Source organism: Coptis chinensis, chromosome 8, assembly GCF_015680905.1.
Source record: "Coptis chinensis isolate HL-2020 chromosome 8, ASM1568090v1, whole genome shotgun sequence".
NCBI lineage: Eukaryota > Viridiplantae > Streptophyta > Magnoliopsida > Ranunculales > Ranunculaceae > Coptis > Coptis chinensis.
In genome coordinates, this window is record NC_141463.1 from 83,728,346 (window position 1) to 83,755,805 (window position 27,460).

Below are 27,460 nucleotides of genomic sequence, written 5' to 3' on the forward strand. Positions count from 1 at the left end.
ATGGTAGTTGAAGCTTATAGGAGACTTGGCCAATACAGTCTAGAATGGTGACTGGTCCGACATAGCATTGTGAAAGTCCTTTGTGAGCTCTGTCTACTCTGTTGAAGTGGCGGATTTAATCTTGTGTGCAGCTTTCTCCAAATAGACTTTGGCAAGATTTGCATTGGTTTGTCATTCCTTGGTAAGCTGGATGGCTTTGTACCCGCTAACGACCATGTGAGATACTAGTGGTTGTTGTCCAGTGATGAGTTCAAAGGGGCTCTTGTTGGTGGTTAATTCAGCTTTTTTGGAGGTTGAAGCAAAATTGTGCCACATCGAGTAGTTGTACCCACGCTAACTTATTGGTACCAATGAAGTGGCATAAATACTTTTCTAGCATGGAGTTGAATCTTTCTGTCTAACCATCACTCTGAGGGTGATTGCTGGTGGAGAAGTTGAGCTGAGAACTCATAAGCTTGAACTATTCGGTCCAGAATTTTCTTGTGAATCTGCCATCTTTGTCACTGGCAATGTTGTTTGGTACACCCCAGTACTTGACAATGTGCTTGATAAATAGATGTGCGGTCTCTTCAGCGGTACAGTTCTTAGGCTTGCTTGGATGAAAGTTATTTGATGCCTTCTTACTTACTGTTTCCGCTCACTACATACAATTGTGATTTGATTACTGTTCACTCAATCACCACTAGCTCGCACTGCTCACTCAAACAATAGGCTTGTGATATTAGTCCTTTTTACTATGTTAGAGATTTGACTCTCTAATTTGATGCAAAGGCGAATTCAAAGTTCCTTACTCACGATCTTCGCATTCATAAAGTTGAAGTAAGGATCGAATCAACCTAAAGGTTAGGACAACTACAACTTGGTTGTTACTCTTAGGGAACTAGTGAGTAAGTTTATATTAAAACTAGGTTTCTTTCCTACACAAACATTAAATAAAAACATTAATATTCGAAATATGCAACTAAGACAAAATACAATTTACTAAATAAAAAGTGGAGAGCTAATCCTCCTCATGTGAAAATAACATTTAGTTGTTGATTTGAAAAGGTTTATTTGAATCTTCCTAGACTCATAGACAAGCCCTAATGGAAGAAAACTTGATCCCTAACATGTATGGCTCATTTCTAAACTCATACATGTTAGCAATTGGAATCAAGCAATGACTTATCTCTAAGCTCATTCCTTGATTCCTAACTAGACACTACACCAACTATCATTTTGGGATAGGATGTAGGTCTAGTTGTTCTTCCTAACAACCTACCAAACCAATAACAATTATTTTCCCTCACATGAGTTGGATTAACTCCCCAAAAGGGAAGTTAGCTCATGATCCTTGGGATAAAGGATTACAAACTAGAAGAACAAAAGAGAGAGAAAGAGAAAGAAGAAAAACTAACTAAACTCACTTGCTTTTTATTTTCTAGAAGAAAACCAAGGTTTCTTCCATTAAAACTATTACAAGCTTTCTTACCAAAAACTAAAAACTAAAAACTAACTCATAATAAAAATGGCTAAGGAACTAAAATAATACAAGGTAAGGAAAAGAAGTCAAGGGAGTAAATGGAGTGTCCCCCCCTTGTTTTCTTTTCTTCTCCATTTGAGAGACATCTCATTTCCTCCCATGTGAAACATCAAACCATCTTTACTTCATTTAATTTTTATCCACCACATTAAAACAAAGTGACACCTTGCCCTTTTTTTTCACTATTAACACCTAATCTAATTAATTACATGCAAGGTGTCAATTTTGCACCAATAATTTGTCATTTTTGTCTTGACATGCTCCATGATTGATGACTCATCCAATCTTGTGGGTCTCAGATAAATGGGTCCTGGGTCCTAGTCCAGTCGATGGCGGTCCGTCTTTGGGCAATTTTACAACTTCCCGCCGATGCGTAGAGTTCATCGCCCTGATTGTCTGAGCAACTCACTTGTCGCATTCGGAGTCCTGGTTTAAGAGATCGGAGCTTTGGAAGTTTGATGCTTCTATGCGGATTTGGAAGAATTCATATATATGTCGTTCCTCGTGCTTTATCGCAGGTTTAAACCATATTTCCATGTTTACTGCGAATACCTGCAAAAGTATGAAAACATATTTATTTCATGATTATTAAACACATAATTAACCAAATTTATATGTCTCAATGTGGTTTCATAATACACTTTTGGGTGCTTATCACACTACCCCCAAACAGCACTTTGCTTGTCCTCAAGCAAAGAAAAGACATTAAAATAGATAAGTGGCCAAAAATGTGTAGTCCTAACTAATTCTCGTTTCGCAGAGTGCGGTTGCATTGACCATATGCAACAAGGCCTTAAACCATTAGGAATTCCCTAGCGGATGAGTTATAGCCTCGTGAGAGTTTTCCAGAGAAGATACTCACAAACTTCATTTATACTACAACGACTCAGTGACAAAAACTCGTTTCCTAAATTAATCTCAGATATCCATACATCTCCTTAGCAGGGAACGAGGATTGATTTCTTTGAAACTCAAGTTAATATGTATTCAATAATTAAAACATCTACATATGATTATGCATGCAAAGAACTTTTCATTGAAATGTACTAGCGTGGTTGTTTCCGAATCCTTTGGAGAGTGTACCTAAATGGGTTCTCACGGTATGTGTCAAAACACAATTTCACTCAAAAATTTCCACTCAGGTTTGTTAACTCCAGTGTGCAGTGGGCACACGTTTCCTCACATCTCAATGACAGTCAGAAGAGCCGATGTAGATCAAACACGTCTATTACTTATTATCACACCACCCTACTCCTAATTGAGCTAGATGTCTTTATTAGGTATTGTGGGGATTAGGTGATAGTGTACAAGAAAATGGAAATGGATAATTAAAATTTACGAGTATGAGAGAATAGGGTCTTCATGTATTTATACTTTGTTTTCTTTCCTTCTTCTAACTAAGTTTTCCAACTTTGTTCTTAAGCCTCTAATGGATTTTTTTTTTTTTTTTTTTTTTAGATGGCTTAAGAACATGATTATATTTTTCTTTCCTGAAGCAAGTAACTGACTTTTATTTGGGACAAGTCTTTCTCTTTATTCTTTCCACATTTCATCCTATTTCTCATACTCATCACTTAGGTAGGTTCTTTTATTTGGTTTAATAGATGGGTAAGGAATTTTTTTTTAGTGAAAGTGAAAGGTTTGATGAAAGGTTCAGTGGAGTGACTAGCGGTAAAATTTGTAACAGGTAAGAATTTTTAGCTATGTCGATCCAAAGATAGCTTAAATTCTACTTTAGCCTAGGGTTCGGTGGTGATCAAGTAAGTAGATGCGTGATTTTCTCTAATCGGAAAAACTACTCCTCTGTGTCATCACACACAAATCACTCATGTCAAGGTTTTTTATTAGATTCTCACAGGATTTATAGCTTAAGTAACTAACCGTTGGTTCCAGAAACTTACTGTTATGTACAATCGATGATACTCAGTACATGAATGTTCATGAAAAAATGTTTAAACTATTGCATACATATTATCTTAAGTTTCTTAAAAAAAAACAAATCCTAATTCGGATACTAATGTGAGATTTCTAGACAATTTTCATCATTGAAAAGGAAACAAGACTTTGTCACTAAGTACAATTATTAACATGAAAATAAAAACTATATACAGGTTACAATTTGCCTAATATTTGCTATAGGGTTAAAGCACCCCCAACAGAATGGCTGCTTAGTCCTCGAAGTATCAATAATTAAAGAGAGAAAGTACCTGAGAACTGTGAGCAAAATTAGGGCTAGATTGCTGGAACGTAAAGGTTTAGAACAACATAATATATTATTCAGAAGAACAAGAAAATGTTCAATAGCACACTAAACATAGCACACGAAATAAAAACAATAGCATACGAAACATGAAAAACAATAGTACACCAAACATAAGGTTTAGCTAGATATATGTACAATGGCAAGCTCAAGTTTACCATCCAGCAGGATGTGAAGCTCTGGCGTCCTCTTGAAGGAAATGCATTTCCTTAGCATCGCGCCAAAAGATAATAGTCTGCCAAATTTCTGCCCATTCTTCGTTTCCAGATTTCCTCAAATGTGTCTTCATATTTTCATCCTTCAGGTAACAACGAACATGCCTCAGGTACCGAGCGGGATGCTTCCATTGCCGAAACCTCAATGAACGAATGATTCTGTTTGCTGGACACATAGAATCTACCTTGACCCAGTCATGAAAAGTAGCTGCAAACTGTGGGAAATGTGTCTTCATGATTTGGCAAGCGATGACCGGTAAAAGTATATACTAATCCTGAAAAGTGCGAGCTCATTTCAAGTTGGAGATAACACAACCTATGATGTTAAATAATGTATGACCTTGAGCTAGTGCACTGAATACGACGCAAGCAGCCTCATTGGCAGTTGAAAAATGTCAATCTCCCATAATGTTCAGGAGTACAAATAACATCGCAGTCCCCATGTTCATGGTCATGCTTGCTAAGGGAATGGTGACGTCACGCCATGCCACATATGGCCATTTCCTTCTCGTTTAATCTCAAGACCATCACCGTAAGTTTCACGAAACGCTTGCCACTGAAAGGAACGGTAAGAATTATGATAGATGTAATGTCATGATGCAACAGGGTCGTGATATGGAAGATCCAAAGTTAGTGCAAGTTGTTGTTCAGAAAAGATATGAGGTATGTTACCAACTTGGATTGTGAACCCGTCTAAGTAGAAACTATGCGCATGGTTGAATGCTGGTGTGTCTTCCATATTAGCATAAAAGTATGCAGCCAAACTCGGAGAATAAGTTTGGTCAGGTTGAAGAATTAGGGAAGACCATCCGATGTTTGTAATGTAGTCACGGAAAAGATGGCCATAGGTATTGGAATCCATCATAGACTGAAAGGATTGCTCAGGAATGAGTTTGGGAGGTACCATGTTTGATGAAGATGTAATTGATGAAGTTGCTATAATGGATGAAGTAAAGAAATAGGTAATGACAAAGGCAAACTGGATGGATAAATGAGTATGTAAGAGAATAGACCCTCATGTAAGCACATGTTAAATTATATTAGTCACAACGCAAATGATGACAATCCTATTAAGCATTTCATACAAAAGAAAACACAAAGGTAAGACAAAATTCATAATACGACGAAAAATGTAATAACATATACGAGTAATTATTTATTGACTTAGTAATATTAGAAAATTATGGATTGTTATGTTGATCTTGGACACGCATATCGTGCACCAGACTGTTTAATTCTTCCATTTGTTGGCCGAGTTGCATCTGAATGTCCCTTTGGCTGGCAGAGAGTATAGTTTGATTTTCCATTAGGAGAGCGTGATTTTGCAGGGACTGAGAATGATTTTCCAAGATCTCCTCCCCTTTCAACATCATGCATTGCTTGGACGATCTTGGAAATCCTGAAGAGTTGTGATGATGATATTCTGATGAGCGTGTAGTTCCCTCAAACCATGATGAAGAAGTTTAATGCCTTCCATGGGATTAATAATGTTCAGCATGGCATTTTCATCAAATAAATGGTCAGAATTTGAGCTTGGATCGTTATGTTCCTCTATCAGAGTATCAGGAGTCCAAAAACCAACGGAGTAATCTGTTTGGAGTACTTTTATTTGTGCTCTTTGAAGGGGTGTCTCTAGAGAAATTACTGGATAACCCCAACGCATCATAATCTGCGTTACTAAAGTGGGTAGGGGTGTTGACCTTCTTGTTTTCTTGGTGATTACGTTCCAGAGGTGTGGTATTAGACAAAAGTCATCTCTTTGAGTCCGCAAAATCCAAAGTAGGTGAAGTTGAGGCTTTGTGACTTCCGATTGGTGTGATGTACCTACCACATTGTGTCCCAACCCGATGGAGCACAACACGTTGATTCTGTTTCAAAGAGTTGAAGAATAATGTGATGTGTATTTCCGACTTCGTCATGAGATCTGATGGCTTCGAGTAAAGTTTTGGCGGAATCAAATGATGACTCTTGAAAAAGGGACTCGGGGGTATTCATTGGGATTTGAAGTATGTCGGAGATCATTTCCTTAGTCAATTCCGAACGTTGTCCATAGGCATTGAAGTAGAATTTTCCATTTTCAGATCCGCTAAATTGGTAGAACATCAAAACCAATTCTCGGAATAACCAGCAAATTTGAATGATATAGAAGAGGCCCCATCCGCGACGTATGATTTCGTGTCAAAATAAGGAGAAAACCGCCATCTTCTCGAAAAGTTTTCGGGTAGTCTTTCTCTGCCGTTATTTTTCTTGGTTGATCCATTGGTAGTATTACTGAGGGAAGGATAATGAAAATTGTTTGAATAAGAATGGCTGAAAAAGAAGAGATTTATAGCCAATCTATAAGTCTGTACCAATCTGGATTCCAAGTGTAGTTAATGACCCATGTGATTATGAACATCATCAATGGGGATCCATAGTAAGTCTTGTCATGTCAGATATCCAAATACAATTAATGAGATGGTTCAATGTTAGAAAATACGGAGGAAAGTTTCACAGGGTAGTTAGACTTACACGTAATTTCAGAAATGATGATCATAACTCCATAATAGAATATGGATAGAATAATCGAGCTGCATGTGTGACAAGTGTTATGTGTACCTTGTAGCGTGCGCGATCTTCTCTGAACACCATGTGTATCAATTAATTATTTTGGTGAGTTTTGAATGACCTTTCTTTGTTATGGTTTGTTTATTTATTTATTTATTTATTATTATTATTATTTATTTATTTATTTTAGAGAGGAAAAGACAACTAATATACACAAATAGTTAATACGAAACTTCTCCATTTAATACGTAACCCATACAAATGTGTGAGAATTATTTAACACACCATACTAATATACAAAATGAAAGTCAGAAAAAGAGATGGTTACATAGATCTAGCTGTTCTTGATCATGTTATGCATGAGTGACAGGAGAATAATGATAAACATTGTTATCACTAATACTGTGATAGCCCATTCGCGTTGCTCCTTTTCCCATCGCTCTATTTGATTCATTATGTTCAAGAAATTGAGAATTTGTGAAAAAGAATTTGTGAAGAGGGAGAGAAGGGAATGAGTGAAAGTGGAAAAGGAGAGTTGTATTTATAATTTGATTTCTGACCTTTGGGCATCTGATTGTTGGAGTCAGTCCGTTTGGTTCTGACCGTTGGGCTTTGAGAGTAGGCCCATTACAATAATTTCATAACATAAATAATTTCTCATTCAAACCGTCTGGAGATACAAAATTATGAGAAATCAACCGATATATAATATTTTTATCACAAGAAAACTAAAAATGCAATGCATAAGGGAAATAAACACTCTTGGGAATCCTCCGAAGTTAGCGTAAGATGATGAACCGGGTTTCTACGTCGTGCCGCCACGACGAACTTCGGGCCGAAATGACCGGTCCGAATGTGGCCTATAGACTATAGCAATTGATCCCGAATTGCAAAGGTGATTTGCCAACATCATTCTCTGAAACGGCCTTGGCGATTTCGCATTTCTTCTTTGGAAGTCATTTTGGGAAGTAATCATCTCTTCCCGGACGAAGAAACATCCCGCGCATACTAGTGTTCATGTGTCTCAAGGCTTCCATGGGAGTGTTGATTCGGTGCATAGTAGCCTCATTAAAAAAAATGTGGTGAAGGGGGAGGAGGAGGTACGTTATCACGCTCAATGTCATCTCTAGCTACCGGGTCCCAGTGTCCGTAACACAAGTCTCGAAAATTCCAAATTCTCGAAAGACCTTGTTGGAATGAAAAGGAGTAGCGGACCGGAACCCTAAATTAAGCATAAGTTGAGTAACAAGTACAAAGAAGAGGAGTCAATTTGGCTTGACGCTGTCGTAAGAATATGGCCCAAAAATGAACCATACGAAAGTGTGCTTCTTCTCCCCGGAAGATCCACAAAGATGTGCAAGAATGTCTTGTTCACGCCGACGTCTTTGATGTTCCAATGACGTTGCAAGCCCGAAATTGACGCGGCTAGTTGGTTTCGTCGAAGCGAGTCTTTGGTACACGCAGTTCGAGCCATCATTGTACTCTCCTCGAGAAGCGTGTCAAACATCAAATCCCTCGTAGTTGGATACTCGACAATACAATGGGTCGGACTATCGAGTTTTATCGGAATATGTGCTTTGATTCGATATTAACTCCAAAGATGAGTTCACGCGTTCCAACCCATCCGCCGTAATCCAAAATTCATCACCCCGGAAACCTCCATTGTTGTAAAATTTCAACACTAAATCTTCGGAGTACTGAGCTGGAATTCGATGCAATAGATATTCCCACTCTCTACTAGCAATTTCCTCATCGAAAAATGGGTGAAACATCCCAGAATTGTATAGGTTTTCGAAATTTCTCTCAACTGTGATTTTCCTTCGTGCTGCCATAGCGCGGTGTAGATGATATTTTGAGGGTTGAAATAGCTAGGATTGGTGGAGGAGATGGTGCTGGAGGAAGGATTTTTAATTTGGTGGAGTTTGGCCCGCGTGCGCGGGTTGAATTCACTGTTGTAGAGTCGCGTGCGCGAGGGGATTGTGAGGGAGACCAAGATCCGGATTTTTAGAGGGAAGAAATGAGAGGGGTGGACGCGTGGTTGCCCCGCGTGTGGGTTTTTGTAACCGAGTCCGTGAATTTGGGTTAGGTCCAAATTTTGCCCCAAGCCCAAATGATTTCCAAAAATTCCCCTTATGTCCCGAATTGTTTCGAAATTTCAAATTTGGAATTTTGATTCGTTTTAACTCCAAATTGAACCAATGAGATATCAAAACGATCGGCATTAAAAATTTCATCCACTGGAATATGACATAATCACATTCAAACTCAATTTTTTTTTTTTTTTTTGAAACTATTTATTTATATACAAATGTACAAGACGAAAGGAACGTGTCAACAACACCGGAAGTCCAAATAAAACAACACATCACAACAGCTTAACTTCAAAGTAACTTTCATGTCGGCTCGGGGCTTAACCCAATCCAACCGATCGTGGCTTAACCTTTATGTTATGGGGCCTAGGGTTCGGGATTCGGTACCATCCCCCGACCAATGTATAATGGTCTAGTAATAATATTACCCTTAGTACATATGGTATAGCCTCAAACCGCCCCTTGATACAAATCCACATAGAAAACCGACGGGGTTGGCTTTCGGTGGAATCCATTGCTGCCACGAACTAAGAAATGTCCGATGTTGCATATCACGACTCTCTTTGGGCACCATGCTTGGTGCTAAGGGAAAAACGAGTATATACATGTTGAGTCTTTTTACGTCAGATCCTCAAGATGAATGTGAGTCTTTTAACGTCTAGTCCTCAAGACGAATGTGAGTCTTTTAACGTCAGATCCTCAAGACGAATCCCAACCTGTGGGAACAACGAGATGACGACGAAGTTTATCCCGCGGCCGAATGGTGTCGATAATAATATACCTTATACCGGTCATCTCGGATAGAAGATCAAGACCGACGAGAAAGGAGTTTGATAGTTCATACACCACCCCATCCTTTTTCGCGCGTAAGCTTTGAGGCAAAAAAAGTACTACGACCATTACCTATTCGAGATGGGTGAGATTTGGACCAAATGATGAGTTGGAGTTCGCGAGGAAGAGAATAGAAAAGGGAGGAGAAAGAAGGAGTTGAAATTTTTGGTACCCATTGTTTTCCAGGAGGCACGTTTGCTCGATTATCAAAAGACATTTATACTCAGTTCTGAAGTGGAGTTTTTGTGGACTTTGGTTCCGGCGCTTGCAACCACACACTCTAGGGATTTTTAGAAAAGAAAATAGAAGAGGGCCCGGCTACCCAAATGGCGTACTTTCTCTGTTTAAACACATGGAAAGAAGTACACCATCGAATCTATCAGTCTATATAGACTGGGTCATTGAGAAGAGTCTCTTTGACATCTGGAGAGCGCAACTCATGATAATGTTTAAGACGTTGGCCATTTACTTGAAATTCGCTGTCATCATTTACGTTTTTCAAAGAAATAGCCCCATAAGGGGTGATAGTAGAGACGGTGAAAGGACCAGACCATCGAGTCTTTAATTTTCCTAGAAAAATGTGTAATCTTGATTTGTACAACAAAACTTTTTGACCCACTTTGAATTCTTTTCTCAATATGTGCTTGTCATGCACTCTTTTCATGTTGGCTTTATAGGATTTTGAGAGATCATAGGCATCACTCCGAATTTCCTCAAGCTTATTTAACTGCAATTTTCTCTTCGCGCCTGCCGCGTTAGTATTATAATTGAGGCTTTTGATGGCCCATAAAGCACGGTGCTCAAGTTCAACCGGCAGATGACAAGGTTTTCCAAAAACGAGGCGATAAGGAGACATCCCTATAGGTGTCTTAAAAGCTGTTTTGTATGCCCACAATGCATCAGATAATCATAGAGACCAGTCTTTTCTAGATGGATTAACAATTTTTTCCAAAATGGATTTGATCTCTCTATTAGAGACTTCTACTTGACCACTGGTTTGAGGATGATACGGAGTTGCCACTATGTGCGTGACTCCATATTTCTTTACTAATGATTCAAAATTTTTATTGCATAAATGTTTTCCCCCATCACTAATTATAGCTTTTGGAACACCAAATCGAGAGAAAATATTTTCTTTTACGAACAAAACGACCGTTTTATAATCGTTAGCACGACATGCCAATGCCTCAATCCATTTTGACATGTAGTCAACTGCTACTAGTATGTATAGGAAGCCATGTGAATTTGGAAATGGACCCATGAAGTCGATGCCCCATACATCAAAGATTTCCACAATTAAAATGGGATTTAAGGGCATCATATTTCATTGAGTAATGCGCCCTAGTCGCCGGCAAATGATTGCATGCTTTACAATGCTCATGTGCATCTCTAAACAGTGTTGGCCAATAAAATCCACATTGTAGAACCTTGGTCGCAGTTTTCTTACCACTAAAATGACCACCACAAGATTACTTGAAGAGGTAGGGATCATCCCAGAAATAAAATTTCACAGTGGATAAGAACTTTTTCCGGTCATTACGAGATCAAGATGAAGGGACTTCTTCGGTAACTAAGTAATTTACTATGTCAGCGTACCAAGGGGACGAAAAAATAGAGTACAAGTGTTCATCTGGGAAGGAATCACAGATAGGTTCGGTATTAGTATCAACATCATCGACAAGTCGCGGATAAATGGTCCGCAAACCACACATTTTTGCAACCTTTTTATCCGTAATTTCTAGAGTAAACTCTTGCAAAAGGAGAATCCATTGGATCAATCTTTGTTTTGCATCTTTTTTTTAAGCAATAGATAACGAAGCGCCGCATGGTCGGTGTAGACAATAGTTGGAGAACCCACTAGGTAAGGACCGAAACTTATCCAAAGCATATACAACCGCGAAACTCTTTCTCGGTGGTGGTATAGTTACGTTGAGCTTCATTAAGGGTTTTACTCGCATAGTAAATGAAAATCGGCTTATCTTCACCGATGTTGCCCTAGTACATCTCCAATAGCATAGTCGCCACGTCACACATTAATTCGTAGGTTTAGACCAATCGGTGGTTGAATTATGGGAGAGCGTAGTTAATGCGGTTTTAAAATTTCAAAGGCTTGGTTGCAATTGAAACCGAAATCAAAACGGCATCTTTAAGCGGAGATTGGTTAAGGGTCGAAAGCAACCTTTGAAATCTTGAATAAATCTCCTATAAAACCCGCGTGTCCTAAGAATCTGCCGAATGTCTCGAACTAATTTTGGTATAGGAAGTGAAGCAATTTTTCTATCTTAGCTTTGTCGACTTCAATTCCGTCTTCAAAACGATATGTCCTAAAACTATTCCTTTTGTAACCATGAAATGACATTTTTCCCAATTAAGAACAAGGTTTTTCTCTTCACAACGTGTAAATACCTTTTCAAGATTTGACAAACAAACTATCGAAAAGAATCTTCATATATTGAGAAGTCGTCCATGAATACTTCCATAAAACGCTCAACCATATCAATCGAAAATGTGAAGCATGCAAATATTGGAAAGTACCGGGTGCATTGCAAAAGGCCGAAAAGCGTTAGCTTTATATGCAAATGTACCAAATGGATGGTGAACGTGGTCTTTTCTTTGATCGCCAGGGTCTATGACTATCCGAAAATAACCCCAATAACCATCAAGAAAACAGTAATATGCATGACCGGCTAAACGCTCGAGCATCGATCGATGAATGGGAGTGGAAAGTGATCCTTACGAGTAACGGCATTAAGTTTGCGATAGTCAATGCATATTCGCCATTTCACTGGATACGAGCGAAATGCATTCATCTTTATCATTTCTCACAACCCGAATGCCAGATTTCTTGGGAACAACGCGTGTATTGACTCACCCAAACACTATCGAGATAGGGTAAATAATACCCGCGATCGAAAGTAATTTTAAAACTTCCTCTCGTACCACATCTTTCATGGTAGGGTTTAGTCGACGCTGCGGTTCACGTGACGTCTTAGCATTTTATTCAAGGTGTATGCGATGGGTGCACACAGTATGTTCAATGCCTTTAATGTCATCGAGGGACCATCCAATCGCAGAACGATGTTGTTGAATGACATTAATTAAACGAGCTTCCTGATCGTCAGTTAATTTTGAAGAAATGATAACTGGGTGACGACCATTTGGATCAAGCTGTACGTATTTTAAGTCCAAAGGAAGAGGTTTTAAATCAGGGGTGGGCGGAGTGGGTATTAATGATTCTTGAGGAAAGTCATCATCCATGCAGTAAACAAATTTATGTTCATCCAAGTTACTGGACATCACAGTCGTAGAGTCAAATAATGGTATTGACTCTAATAACTCATTTACTTCTTGTGTATAATCATCATCCTCAAACTTGGATTCGCTAAAGGAAAGAAATTGGTACACTTCATCTTCTGGAAACGAGTTTGTTAAATACTCTTGCGGAATGTTTTCAACCCTGTTCACCTCACCATCAATGTTAGGCTCTGGAATTTGTTTCATCAACTTGAACACATTTACTTCTACCGATAGATTTCGAAGGACATGGTCATTGAACCATCCCTACGCTTAATAAGAGCATTAGCGGTTGCTAGAACGGACGTCCTAAGATGATAGGAATGGAATCACATGCAACTTCAGTATCCAAAATAACAAAGTCTATAGGATAGAAGAAGTCTTGGACTTTTACGAGAACGTTTTCCACAATTCCTTTTGGATACTTTATGGAACGATCGGCTAACTGTAGAGTCATGGTGGTAGGTTTGAGCTCATGAAGACCTAGTTGTTTAAATAAGTAATATGGAAGTAAGTTCACATTAGCTCCTAGGTCCAATAGCACAGTAGCCGTATATTTGTCACCTAAGGTGCATGGAACCGTTGGTCTACCAGGGTCTTTGTATTTTACTATACCATTGTGTTCGGTAATGGATGGAAATTGTTCGGTGAGGAACGCTTGTTGAGGAACATTAGTTCTCCTTTTTGTGGTGCACATATCTTTTAGAAATTTTGCATGTTTTGGTAATAGTTTTAAGGCATCGAGAAAAGGTAAGTTGATCGTTAAATTTTTAAAAGTCTCTTGAATTTCAAAGAAAATTCTCATCGGGTTTATTCTTTGCCAAGCGTCGCAGAAATCGGTGCCTTTAGGACGGAATTTGGAAAAGGGGTCTTCTTGCTTATTTCCTAAATTCTGAGATGTTGACTTTGTTTGATCTGATGAATCGTCCGTAGGTTCATTATTAGAAATAGGTTCATTGGAACCTTCGGATTCCTTTGGTTGATCATCTGGCATATGTATTTGATTGTCTACCGTTTTTCCAGATCGTAGAGTAGTGATTGCATGCACCTCACCTTGATTGGAGGTGCTTGTACCAGGTGCATTAGTAAGTTCAAAGGCTGTGTTTACTGGTTTAGGGTTTGGAACTGCTTGTCCAGGAAACACGCCTTTCTGACTCTTTTCTTGCGCCAATTGTTGAAGTGATTGTTGGATAGACGTTAAAATTTGAGACTGTTGGTTCATGTAGGCTAAGAAAGTCTCGTTTGTCCTATCCGAAACAGGTTGTGCAGGTTGTGCAACAGGTAGTAGTTCACGATTATTGCTGAGAAGTTGTTGATTATAGTTTGGATCTGGATTAGCTGGAACAAGGCTGCGGTTGGTTTGATAGTTAGCATTGGCATTATTTTGAAATTGACCTTGTTGGTATTGTTGATTATTTCCTTGGCGGTATGGAATAAAATTGTTGGTAGGTCGAACAGGTGGATTAGCGAAACCTGGAGGAGCCCCCATTTGTTGGTTATTTTGGCGCCAAGTGAAGTTCGGATGTTGTCTCCACGGTGCATTGGGAATGTTGAAAGCACATGCCTCCTCCGACTGTTGAGAAGGGGAGGCATATAACAAGGGACAATAAACATCAGGATGGTCAGGACTGAGACAAAGAACACATGGGGATGTGTCAACGCTCGGGACCTGTTTTGGTATTTGATCGTTTACTTGAACTGCAAGGGCATCTACTTTTTTAGTTAGGGATTCTATCAAAATTTTTAATTCGGGATCAGGTTTTACTTCAAAAATAGATGTGGCTTTTGTAACATTATCCTTTGATGGCCTAGACGACTCAGTGTTACCCCAAGTGTACTTTTTTTTTCGCTTGTTTTTCAAGAAAAGTATAAAACTGGTAGCTCCTTTGCCCATGAAGCAAACCGCCGCTCATTATATCAAGAGTTTCTTTTTGATGATCGAAAGACCATTAAAGAATGAACGAACAAGGACATGACTTTGTCCAGGTTGGTGATGAGAACATTCTAACGAAGATCGATAAAAGCGACTCCATGCTTCCGTAAAAGGATTCATGAGGATTTTGACGAAAAGAATTGAATTTTCGAAGCATTTCGGTTGTTTTTTAGTGTAAAACCGAAGCATGAAAGCTTGAACTAGTTTATTCCATGTGTCTATGGATCGTATCGTTGTCCCCGCTAGCCAAATTGACACTTTTTCCGCTAAAGTGAATGGAAACAAATGGCAAGAGTTGTTTCTTAGAGACTGGCTGATGGTGAAATGTTGTTGCCACTTGTTGAAGCCTACGAAGATGATTGTAAGGTTTTTTCGTGCTCCAAATCATGATATATAGGTAACAAACTGAAAAACGCTTTGGTGGGATAATAAAAATCACCGACAATGTCTTCAAGTTTGATCGCGGAAGAAGGTCCTTCCCTGTGCAAAGATATAAGTCCGAGAGGGGCTTCTCCGGGCAGGAGAGGATCGTCGGCCATAATGATTTAAGTTGATGGCAACGAAGGATCGTGGATGAAGGTAATTAACGAAGAAGAACAATTTTTAGGTGAGAACTTACGCAATTGCTTATCGTATTTTTTTCGACGATAGGTATGTTCAATTTCTTTAGTGGAACCAGACCTTAATCTCATGCAAGCATAAAATTAGATCTAACTTACAGAAGAAATTTAGTAGGACTCAAATTTTGTTATTATCTTAAACATTAAAGTTGAACAACATAGGCCTAAACTGCTGCTAACGTAGCAGTGAAGCTAGAAATACGTGTGCATAAACCAATAGCCAGGTCACAAGAGAGATATGAGGGAGGCTTTCCATGCAAACACGGTTCTAATTAAGTAACCTCAATCTTTCAAGTTTCCTAGACACCGTTGGAATATGATTAAGATTTATGGAATTAAAATTTATGCAAATGCGGTATTAAGTTTAACTTATTTTTTTTTTTTTTTTTTTTAAGATTTATGCAACGGTGAAAATACAAACATGCAAATACGATCTACTCATACAATACTAGGTTCAGTAGCATGTGAAGGTACTCTACTCATACGTATAGCTATACGAATAGGCAAGCTTGTGTCATCGATAAATACTTCCATACGTACATGCAAATATACATCAGTAATACGTGTATATGTATACTAATTTGTAAATCGATATTACGTAAACGTATATCAACAGTAACAGACAAATTTGAATTACTCATACGTATCTAAATACATTAGCATGCCAATATAGTATACATACACAGATAAATACGACAAAACTAAACATACAAGGTATTATACATAAACTAAAATACGACTCTTGTATTGCATAATAATTCGATTTCGACAATACTCAATGAGATTGTGAATGTCATATAGAGAGTAGCTTTACCCTGTAGGGTTTAGAAACAACTTACCCAACTCAGATTTTAACCCTCGTTGGAATGTTCTCCTCTTTCTTGACAAAATCGACTTATTAGACAATACCGTGTACGTATACGTAGAGAAATACTAAACATGCAATAATATACACTTATACATATAAATATAGATAACCATACAAAATAGTATCATTGGTATGTACATATACATTAATATGCAATTCATACCCACTTAATCGCATATAAATATTTACGGGCATATTAATATGATTCATGCATATTTCTAGCCTAAGACGTAAATAATAATCCATAAACTAATTTATAATAACTACGTACATGGCATTCATGCAATAAAAAAAACAAAAAACGTTGGAACCTCAGAAGCTTCCCTAGTCCGCCAAAGAGTGAAACAGACGTTTCAATCGTCGACGGATTAATCCCAATAGATATTCAAATTTCAGTACAGTCCGTCGAGATTTATCCCCGGATATGGATCAAGGTAGATCGGGGGATCTTTGGAGGTAAATTATTAGCACCAACGAACAAATGCACCCCCATGACGCTGGTTACACTAGCGGACGCCGAAAGTACGATATCGCACGCGGATGATTATCCCACAAAAGCTCAAATTTTGAGCAACCTTATATGTTGATGTAGTTTACGCTCCAGTCCCTAACTTTTCGCACGGAAGTACAACAAAAAATCTGTGAGTGAACAGGTTGTTTACGATTGAAAAATCGAAAAAAAGTAAAAAAAAAACGAAATGAAAGAAAGGAAGAGAGTGAGGGTTCCCCCTTGATGCAACTTCCAATCTGTAGAACAAGTCCTATACCTTTTCCCCGGCAGCGGCGCCATTTTGATATTAGTCCTTTTTACTACGTTAGAGATTTGACTCTCTAATTTGATGCAAAGGCGAATTCAAAGTTCCTTACTCACGATCTTCGCGTTCGTAAAGTTGAAGTAAGGATTGAACCAACCTAAAGGTTAGGACAACTACAACTTGGTTGTTGCTCTTAGGGAACTAGTGAGTAAGTTTATATTAAAACTAGGTTTCTTTCCTACACAAACATTAAATAAAAATATTAATATTCGAAATATGCAACTAAGACAAAATACAATTTACTAAATAAAAGGTGGAAAGCTGATCCTTCTCATGTGAAAATAACATTTAGTTGTTGATTTGAAAAGGTTCATTTGAATCTTCCTAGACTCATAGACAAGCCCTAATAGAAGAAAACTTGATCCCTAACATGTATGGCTCATTTCTAAACTCATACATGTTAGCAATTGGAATCAAGTAATGACTTATCTCTAAGCTCATTCCTTGATTCCTAACTAGACACTACACCAACTATCATTTTGGGATAGGATGTAGGTCTAGTTGTTCTTCCTAACAACCTACCAAACCAATAACAATTATTTTCCCTCACATGAGTTGGATTAACTCCCCAAAAGGGAAGTTAGTTCATGATCCTTGGGATAAAGGATTACAAACTAGAAGAACAAAAGAGAAAGAAAGAGAAAGAAAAAAAACTAACTAAACTCAATTGCTTTTTATTTATTTTCTAGAAGAAAACCAAGGTTTCCTCCATTAAAACTATTACAAGCTTTCTTACCAAAAACTAAAAACTAAAAACTAACTCATAATAAAAATGGCTAAAGAACTAAAATAATACAAGGTAAGGAAAAGAAGTCAAGGGAGTAAATGGAGTGTCCCCCCCTTATTTTATTTTCTTCTCCATTTGAGAGACATCTCATTTTCTCCCATGTGAAACATCAAACCATCTTTACTTCATTTAATTTTTATCCACCACATTAAAACAAAGTGACACCTTGCCCTTTTTTTTTACTATTAACACCTAATCTAATTAATTACATGCAAGGTGTCAACTTTGCACCAATAATTTGTCATTTTTGTCTTGACATGCTCCATGATTGATGACTCATCCAATCTTGTGGGCCCGTATAGTGGGTCCTATGTGTAGTCCAGTGGCGGTCCGGTCTTTGGGCAATTTTACAACTTCCCACCGATGCGTAGAGTTCATCGCCCTGATTGTCTGAGCAGCTCACTTGTCGCATTCGTAGTCCTAGTTCAAGAGATAGGAGCTTTGGAAGTTTGATGCTTCTGTGCGGATTTGGAAGAATTCATATATATGTCGTTCCTCGTGCTTTATCGCAGGTTTAAACCATATTTCCATGTTTACTGCGAATACCTGCAAAAGTATGAAAACATATTTATTTCATGATTATTAAACACATAATTAACCAAATTTATATGTCTCAATGGGGTTTCATAATACACTTGGGTGCTTATCAGCTTGCTTGGGACAAGTTACACCTAAACGCCGCACAACGCGCACTACGACCAAGCGTGTCCGTGACAATTGGTATTAGAACCAGGTTGAAACTTCAACCAGGCATGACTCCCAACTTGATGCTCCGATTTGTACGTTTGACCACTCTATTTGGGGTGTCTCGAAACGTACAAATAGATGGAAATGAATTTGGGAGCATGTGAGAAGGTTTGAACCTCCAAAATTGCATATATCTGTCTAATGTCATTTGGGATGGTTCAGACTCTAGTTTTGACATATAGTTGACATATATATACTCATTGCATGACTATTATAATTGTATTAGTATATAACCCGTGCCCACGATACTGTTTCAAATTTGGTCCAAAAGAACCCCAACCAACCGAATGATAAAAGCCTAGCCCACAAAGCAGCCATTGTTGACCAAATCAACAATGATCTAGTACTCTTTAAAATTAACATTTTAAACTGTACATACCCTATAAAATTTTGGATCTGCCATGTCATTACTTGTGAGAAAGATTTGTAGCCACCGGATGGGTCCCTCGGCCTCCACACCAAGCTTTTTTATTAGATAGACAAGTATGCAAACCGTGCTACGCATCGAGGTTTTTTTTTTCCTGAAATCTTGAAACCCGTCATTCGAGATCGATAATTAGCATGGTTTTTTTGGAGTCTAATTGTAATTACATAGGGGGAGGCACATCTAATTTAATATAAGGGATAATTATGTTATTTAAGTGATATTAGGGAGTTTTTTTCTAAATTATTAATAAAAGAGGGCTTGTTTTAAATTCAGGGAGAAAATTGGAAAATAATTATATAATTTAAGTTACATTAGGGGGGTTCTTCTAAATTATTAATAAAGGGGGATTTCTAATTTTTGTGAGGGAGGTGTTTATAAATTGAACAAATAGGGAGATTTCAATTTGCCTACTGGATACTCGATAGTGGATAGTGGGTTCCTCAAAAGCAGGCTATCATATAGTGTAAAGACTAGATTTTGAACCCGGCATACGCCCGGAATCTATTAAATATTTTGTGTGCTGAAAAGGCTTTACAAAATGTCTCACACAAATTTTCGAATCAGAATATATTTTTATTGAAAATAAACCGAAATATGTTAATGAGCAGCGATTATGGTGCAAAAGTACTTGGAAACTAAATGATCAAATTTATATAGCCTCTTCACTTTGTGGTTTAGGATATTAATCTATAATTTTTAAATAGAATTATCTTAAACTCGATCTAGCTTGTATAATACTTTTCTTAGATTTATAGTGATTTAGCTGCAAATTTTCGAATCATAATATATTTTTATTGAAAATAAACCGAAATACGTTAATGAGTAGCAATTATGGTGCATAAGTACTTGAAAACTAAGGAATCAAATGGAGATAGTCTATTCACTTTGTGGTTTAGGATATTAATCTGTAATTTTCAAATAGAATTATCTTAAACTCGATCTAGCTTGTATAATAGTTTTCTTATATTTATGGTGATTTACCGGCAAATTTTTGAATCAGAATATATTTTATTGAAAATAAACCAAAATACGTTAATGAGCAGCGATTATGCTGTAGAAGTACTTGAAAACTAAGGGGTCAAATTGAGATAGCTTCTTCACTTTGTAGTTTAGGATATTAATCCGTAATTTTCAAATAGAATTACCTTAAACTCGATCTAGTTTGTATAATAGTTTTATTAGATTTATGATAATTTAGCGGTAAATCATTACCGTTCGGCTTACGTACTAATGTGTACAAATCACTAAAATAGATTGATTGTTTCCATATCCTCAAAGAATACACTACTCCCACTTAAAAAGATTTATCACATGAATGTGCCCTACAAACGGATGTCGTTATATTAAATTATTCTAAAAAATATTAGCAACTATGCATAGCTATGAGATATGAAAATTATATTAATTACTCATTTAAATTTTTTGCACCACTCTCTATAAAAAGGAAGAATCAAACCTTGATAAAACTCATCGACTTCTTTTTATTGTTAGGCTTAACAATAAAAGTTTGATTGAAGTTTTGTGAAAATGTCTAATGTGGTGAAGATAATATTAAAGCTACTTGAATAGCAAGACATTCCCAATCACAATAAATGAATTATGACTAACACTACTTAAAATACAAAACTATATTTGTCGAGACATTTATTCCCTCTACATATAATACAAATATATTTTAGGGTTCACTACTACAAAAAGGGTCATTACCCACGGTTGGTCAAATGGTATATACCACTGTATTTATAATAACAGTGGGTTATAGTCATTTACCACGGTACATTTCGCTTTGCAAATCTAGGTACAAGCAAATACCACTGTTTACGTGATATAGTGGTATATAATATCCGCATATGCCACGGTACTACCAAATATTGCCCATTTTGTTTTAAGATATTCTTATTCCCCACTGTTTCCCGAAAAATGGTGGTTTATGTTTTCCAAAAATTACCCCTACCGTGGATAAAGAGTCTCCAAAATCACTTGCTCGAGAAAATAATAAAAAGAGAAAAAACAAAAATAGACAAAAAACAACTAAAACTCCCTCTTTTCAATTGTCACTTAGGGTTTCTGCTCTCTCCCAGATTTCTCCCAATCGCGTTCATCATTTCGGACAAGGTTGTTCTATCTCTGTTGCAATTTTGGTCACTTCCAAAAAATCTCCATTTTCAATTGATCTGGTAAGAATTTCTGGCTTTTAGTTCAAAAATTTTATGTGTTTCTTTTTATTGCGATTTCAAAATTTATAAATTAAATTTGTCATTTTAATTCAAAGCTCATGGTGCGTAATCCCTGATTATCGTCAAATTACCGCTCTTTTGAGAAATCCTCATGTGTCTTCTTGGCAATTAAATTTGAAAGAGTCATTCTATTTCTGTTATTTTCTTGTTGGTTTGGAAAAATTTATTGTAGTTCTACCAATCTAAAACTTATATTGCATCCTCTATAAGTTGTCTTCTTCTTAACTCCTTAATTTGCTTAACTGGAAATAATGTGTTGTTTGGGTGATGTTATCTCCCTGTTTTGGGTTTGTAGTCCGTCTATAAAGTGTTTGACTAAATTGTTTATTAGTAATGCTATGCCTGATTTCATGCAAGAGCTGGAGAGACAAGGGTATTTGGGACTTTGTGTTAGTTATAAGAGAACAATAACCTCTACCGGACCTAATTAAGTGTATGAAGTATATTTTACTGATTGTTTAATCATATTTGATAGTTGTATACACCTGCTCTTGCCCCCACATGTTTCTAAATTTCTTGAAGAATGATGATCACCAACTTGGCAACTTCACTTAAAATTACAAGCTAGGTTATGTCTTGAGAGAAACACAAACTCAGAGAAGTACATCCATATACGTATGGTGTTCTGTGTACATCCATATACTAACTGGTTACTGGCTCTTCATTTCCTTCTCTGTTTAGCCCATATTCCCATAATTTATTGAAAAGTTTCAACGTCATTAATTGATTGTGATGAGAAATTTATGGAGATTTGCCCAATATATACTGATTAGGGTAGGATAGACTTGGACCCCTATCTAGTGTATACTTTACTCTCATTCCTCTTATTTTATTTTGTACCAATGCACCCTTAGGTCTGTTTTACCGAAGTTAAGATAACCACTCTTATGGAACCTTAGTGCTGGGTGTATCTCCGCCAATCTACTATTGCGTGTACAATGATAACTGCATGTATTAAGATTCACACGTCCACAGATAAGGGTGGAATTCGAGCTAAACAAGCCGAAGTTTTACCATGCTCAAGCTCGGCTCGCTAATTACAATAAGCTTTAAATTGAGCTCGAGCTCGAGCTCGGCTCATATAGTTAAACGAGCCGAGCTTAAACGAGCCAAGCCCGAGCCGCTCGGTTATTTTACACTATAAATATGCTATTTGAGCTAAACATATAGTAGAGTTTTCTTGTGTTGCAGGGTGGAGAGGGGGATTGCTTTTATACATGCTGAACTAATTTTCCTGTGTTGCAGGGTGGAGAGGGGGATTGCTTTTATGTTGTTGGCAGTGGTGAGTTTGAGGTCTTGGCCACCCAGGTAATAGTGTCAAAATATATTTGATTAGTATTTTTTTCTTTCAATTAATATTTTCCTGAAATAGATTGAAATTTCTTTCTTAAGTAATACAGATTCTATTCTAATTGTTGTAGGCTAGTTGATTCTATTCCCCTTTTTTTTATAATATCTAATAGGGTAGCGAGTCTTGGTTGATCTGTTCTTGCATGCTTTGAATGATCTTGGTGATGTATGATAACTAATTTTGGAATTGCAGGAAGAGAAAAATGAAGAGGTTCCCAGGGTTCTGCAACTTTATACAAATTTGAAAAGTTGTCGCTCTTTCGGGAGCTAGCACCGATGTAAGACATATTGCTCATGGTTATTTATAAGTTTCTTGTTTTGACTTGTGAGTCTATTTAAATGTGATTTATTCTTTCTTTGAAGGTATTAAGATATCAACATTTTGTTTTTTGCCGGACAATTTACTCCCACCGGTTTAATATTTCTTTGTTAGGGGAGGATACGGTTAAGTTAGTTTTGGCCTTCTCTCACACTTTTTATATAGGAAAATTAGTCCGACTACAATATAGAAACATAAAAAAATTTGGGTTGTGGGGATCAAGGGTCCCACGACACTGGGACACTTCCCCGCCGGCACGCCGCAGGGAGTGTCTTACTTATGTCTCACTTAGAATTCTAAAGTGAAACCAATTGCAAATTGTATAGACTTCAAGGCACGCATGTGGTATGTGGTATGTGTTCTTGTAACAAAGGAGAAGTTTGATTCTGTTGAAGTATGTTTCAATCTTTTGATGGATTTTTTTATCCCAGCTTAACTAATATTTCATGTTCCTAATTGTATGATATCATGGAAATCAGGTTGAAGGATATTACTTTGAATTATCCAAAGGAATCTGGAGAGAACCGATGCTTCCAATATGGCAAAAGTTTAGCTTTTACGATTTGGTAAGGTGACCTAAACAAAAATACATTTTCTTGTTAAACCTTCTTCAGTTCATGGTGCTGTGATGCTATGCTTATTAGATAAACATCTGAATTACTCAATAATATCTGATCTGTAGGAGTGGAGAACATGTATGTATTCCACACATTTAAAGATATTGGGCTTGTTCTTTCTCGAGGCTCGGGTTGGTGATTGCTTATATTCTTAATTTTATGCTTTAATATATAGTGATAGTTGATTCTTTACATATTTGACCACTAACGTAAAACATGCCGAGCTTGAAAAGGTTCTCAAAGCGAAGATTAAGCGGTTGGGTAAAGAAGCACAAGTCTTGAAAGAGAAAGACCCGATGAAGAACTTGATTCCATCTGCTTTTATACCACAAATTATATGCACTTGTGCCGATCAAACACACATTGAATATTATCAACACATGCCCGGCATGCCCGTTTGTTTCAATACTGCACCCCATTGGATGAATCATCCGCGACGATTCTGTCTTTATACTCGCGGTCATTGCTTTCAGAAGAGCTATGTACAGTGTTGGTCTTGGAAAATACTATAAGCTACATTTATGGGTGTTTGTATTTGTACATATTCCTTGATATGCATAATTTTCTAAAGCAATAGAAAATTTTTACTTAGCAAAATTTAGGGTGGATCCGTTTTCACGGATTAGATTGTGTCCTGGGAAGGTCTTTTATGACATATGACGTTGGTTTCAAATTTCTTAAAAAGTTTGTAGTCATTACGAGCTGAAAGTTTTGTAGAAATTCGCCATTGTTATGATCCTCGATTAAGTTAGTGGCCTTTTTTTTTTTCTTGGTATCGGGATGTAGCGGCTTGACATTCCAACCACGTTTAGATATTAGATTATTAACATGTATTTTTTCCCCATTAATACAGCTTGTAGACTTCAGATTTGGCAAGAAGTTGTCCGGGCGAAGAACATTCACTATATCGGGATGACAGATTCTCGAGGTCCGAGATAATCCAGGGGAAAAGGCCACACATATGCTGCTGACTGGTAAAGATGCATCTCTGTGAAAATGTTATTGCTAAACATAGTATTTGGGAAAGTTGTTTTGGAAACTGCAAGTTCAAGCGTATATCCTTTAGTTGAATGTATCTTCTTAAGGAAGAAAACTGGTGGAAACTCAGCATGAATAGTCTTAACAGATGACTTTATGATACATGTTTTTTTTTTTATCCCTTATAAGTTGTGATAGATAAAAAAAAATTATCTATGTTATGTGCTAAAACGTTTCAAAATTGGTGAAACAGCCCCCATGGGATCTTGAGGTTGGAAAGAATTTTATTATCCATTATACTTATGGATGTGACTACTCTTTGAAGGTGGGTCGCATTTTTCCCATTTAATTGTAAACACCTTTAAGAATTGATGATGGTTTTCTCTTTTCTCATTTGGTTTTATTTATAAGTAATGCTAATCCTCATTTTGTTGACACATTCACATGAATGGGATAGATAGATGCATTATTGGTTCTAAAGTTATCTATTTTATTAATTGATACATTTACAGGGGAAGCTAACATATGGAAAATTTGGGGAGTGGCGCTTTGACAAGAGATCGTATCTTCGTGGTCCTCCACCAAGAAACTTGTCCTTGCCACCACCTAGAGTTCCGGAGAGTGTGGTATGCCATATGCCTGAAGTTAATTATGCTATTCATACATAACATTATATCTTTACGTTTGTGCTAGCATTTAACACCGATAGCTATAAGAAAACTTCATTAGTCCTCAGTCCCTTACATTCAAAATCTTTCAACTGCAGGTCATGTTGGTGACAAAGGTGAATGAGGCCACAGCTAATATTCCTGGATGGGACACATTTTAAACTTGTGTTAAAGTAGTTGAAGACTAGTGTGTTTAGTTTTGTTGGTTAACTTTTCTAGTACTTGAAAGAAATGAGCTAAGTACTAGAAAAGTTTTAGAATTTACTGTTGAAGAAGAAAGTTTTAACTTACTTGGGGTGTTTTGTTTCATGAAAAGAAATGAGGGGCATCGGTTTATATAGTTACTTTGAAACAAGCTCCTGCAGCTCATTATATTGGTGATGACTTGAAATTGGAGAGTGATGATGGTATTAGACATGGAGGAGTTGGTCACTATTATTTTGATGTTTTAGATGGAACAAGTTGGTCATTATTATTTTGATGTTTTGGCCGGATGGAACAAGTTCAAACTTCTTTTAGCAATTCAATGTCTAATTTTTTTTTTTTTTTTTTTTTTTTTGCACTATGAATTGTTTATTTGAGCAATGTGTTTTTAAATCCAATGTGGATATGGTGAAAATGGACAGGTTGCAGGGTTGAATATGATGAAAATCGAATAATTTGGGGCTTTTATTTTATTTTTTTTAAATGTCTATAAACCACGGTTTTGTAAGAACTGAGGTATAAGGATATTCTATAAACCACGGTTTTTATCCAACTGTCGTATATAACATCACTATTTCCCACAATTCACCTCGGATAGAGAAAACTATAAAGACTATTAACCACGGTTCGCAAATCCTAATACCACTGTTTTAGCTAAAACCGTGGTATATAATAGGTACTTTTTACCACGGTTCTGTTAGAAGTATTTGTCACGGTGGTTGTTACCACGGTTTGAAAACAGTGGCTAAAGGCTTTTTATCACTGTATATAACAATGGTATATGAGTTTTTATGTAGTAGTGGTTATTAGTTCAATGCATTTACATCAAGTTTCTGATTTCCCCTTAATTATTTTTTGAGGTTAGTTTAATGTAGTATGTTACATCCAGTTTTCAATTTCTCATTAATTATTCTTTGAGGTTAGTTCAATACAGTTGCATCAAGTTTCCGATTTTCTATTAATTATTATTTGAGGTTAGTTCAGTGTAATTGCATCCACTTTATGATTTTCCGTTAGTTATTCATTAAGGTTAATTCAGTACAGTTGCATCCGACCAATTTTCAATGTTTCGTTAATTAGTATTTGAGATTAGTTCATTGTATTTGTATCCAGATTCCAATCTCTCGTTAATTACTCTTTGAGGTTAGTTCAATACATCTGCATCCAATTTCTAATTTCCCGTTAATTGTTTTTCTAGGTTAGTTCGATAGTTTACAATTTCTATACAGTTTGCATACATGTAAGAGTCTGTTTTTATAAACTCATTTTCGTTTTAGGTTCCTAATTACTCGTAATTACTCATGTGAGAAGGCTAAAAAAGTGGACATTTATGCTTTGAGATCAGTGCGATGCAGTTATATCAAACTTCCAATTTCCAATTAACTATTTTTTGAGGTTATTTCAATACATTTGCATCCAATTTATGATTTCCCGTTAGTTAATCTCGATTTTAGTTTAATGCAGTTGCATCCATCAGTTTTTGTTTTTCGTTAATTATTCTTTGAGGTTAGTTCAATGCAGTTGCATCTAATTTCTGATTTTATGTTAATTGTTCTTTGAGGTTAGTTCAATGCATTTGCATCAAGTTTTCGATTTCCCATTAATTATTTTTTTAGGTTAGTTCAATACAGTTACATCAAATTTATAATTTCCTGTTAATTATTCATTTAGGTTAGTTCAATGCAGTTTCATCTATTTTAACTATGTTTCATTAATTAGTCTTTGAGATTAGTTCATTGCATTTGGATCCAGTTTCCGATTTCACGTAAATAACTCTTTAAGGTTAGTTCAATACATAAGTTAGTTCGATGCATTTGCATCCAGTTTTCGATTCCCCATTAATTGTTTTTTGACGTTAGTTTCATTCAGTATTTATATTTTTTAAAATATTTGTCATTATTATTTTGCCGTTATTATTATTATTTTTTTCATTTTCTATTATATATTTTGTCATGTTATTTTTTGTATAATTGTTTTTAACTATGTTTTGAGGCCGTGTTAAGGATATATTCGAAATAAATCGGTATTTTATCATAGATACTGAAATTGTATGATTTGTAATAGGGAATTAGTTTATACAAATCACCTATTTTTTAGCAATTTTTTTTATTTGATTAAATATATAAGAATT

At 36.6% G+C, this 27,460-nt stretch overlaps 1 protein-coding gene and 1 pseudogene across 1 annotated transcript; both read left to right on the forward strand.

Moving 5' to 3' along the window:
* On the forward strand, positions 1 to 23,905 carry LOC147483615 (uncharacterized; annotated as a pseudogene).
* Positions 23,906 to 24,475: 570 nt separating this feature from the next.
* LOC147483616 (hydroxyproline O-arabinosyltransferase RDN1-like) lies at positions 24,476 to 25,641 on the forward strand. Its single transcript, XM_086579605.1, has 4 exons — positions 24,476 to 24,532; positions 24,711 to 24,782; positions 24,970 to 25,083; positions 25,224 to 25,641. Exons 1-4 carry the CDS (start codon positions 24,476 to 24,478, stop codon positions 25,284 to 25,286), a joined length of 306 nt encoding a protein of 101 aa, XP_086435731.1. The 3' UTR covers positions 25,287 to 25,641.
* Positions 25,642 to 27,460: the final 1,819 nt, after the last annotated feature.

Coding starts and splice junctions, on each gene's coding strand:
- LOC147483616 (XM_086579605.1), top strand. CDS start 24,476: ATGTTATTGCTAAACATAGTATTTGGGAAAGTTGTTTTGGAAACTGCA. Junction 24,783..24,969: donor GATGTGACTACTCTTTGAAG/GTGGGTCGCATT, acceptor ATACATTTACAG/GGGAAGCTAACATATGGAAA. Junction 25,084..25,223: donor CTAGAGTTCCGGAGAGTGTG/GTATGCCATATG, acceptor TTTCAACTGCAG/GTCATGTTGGTGACAAAGGT.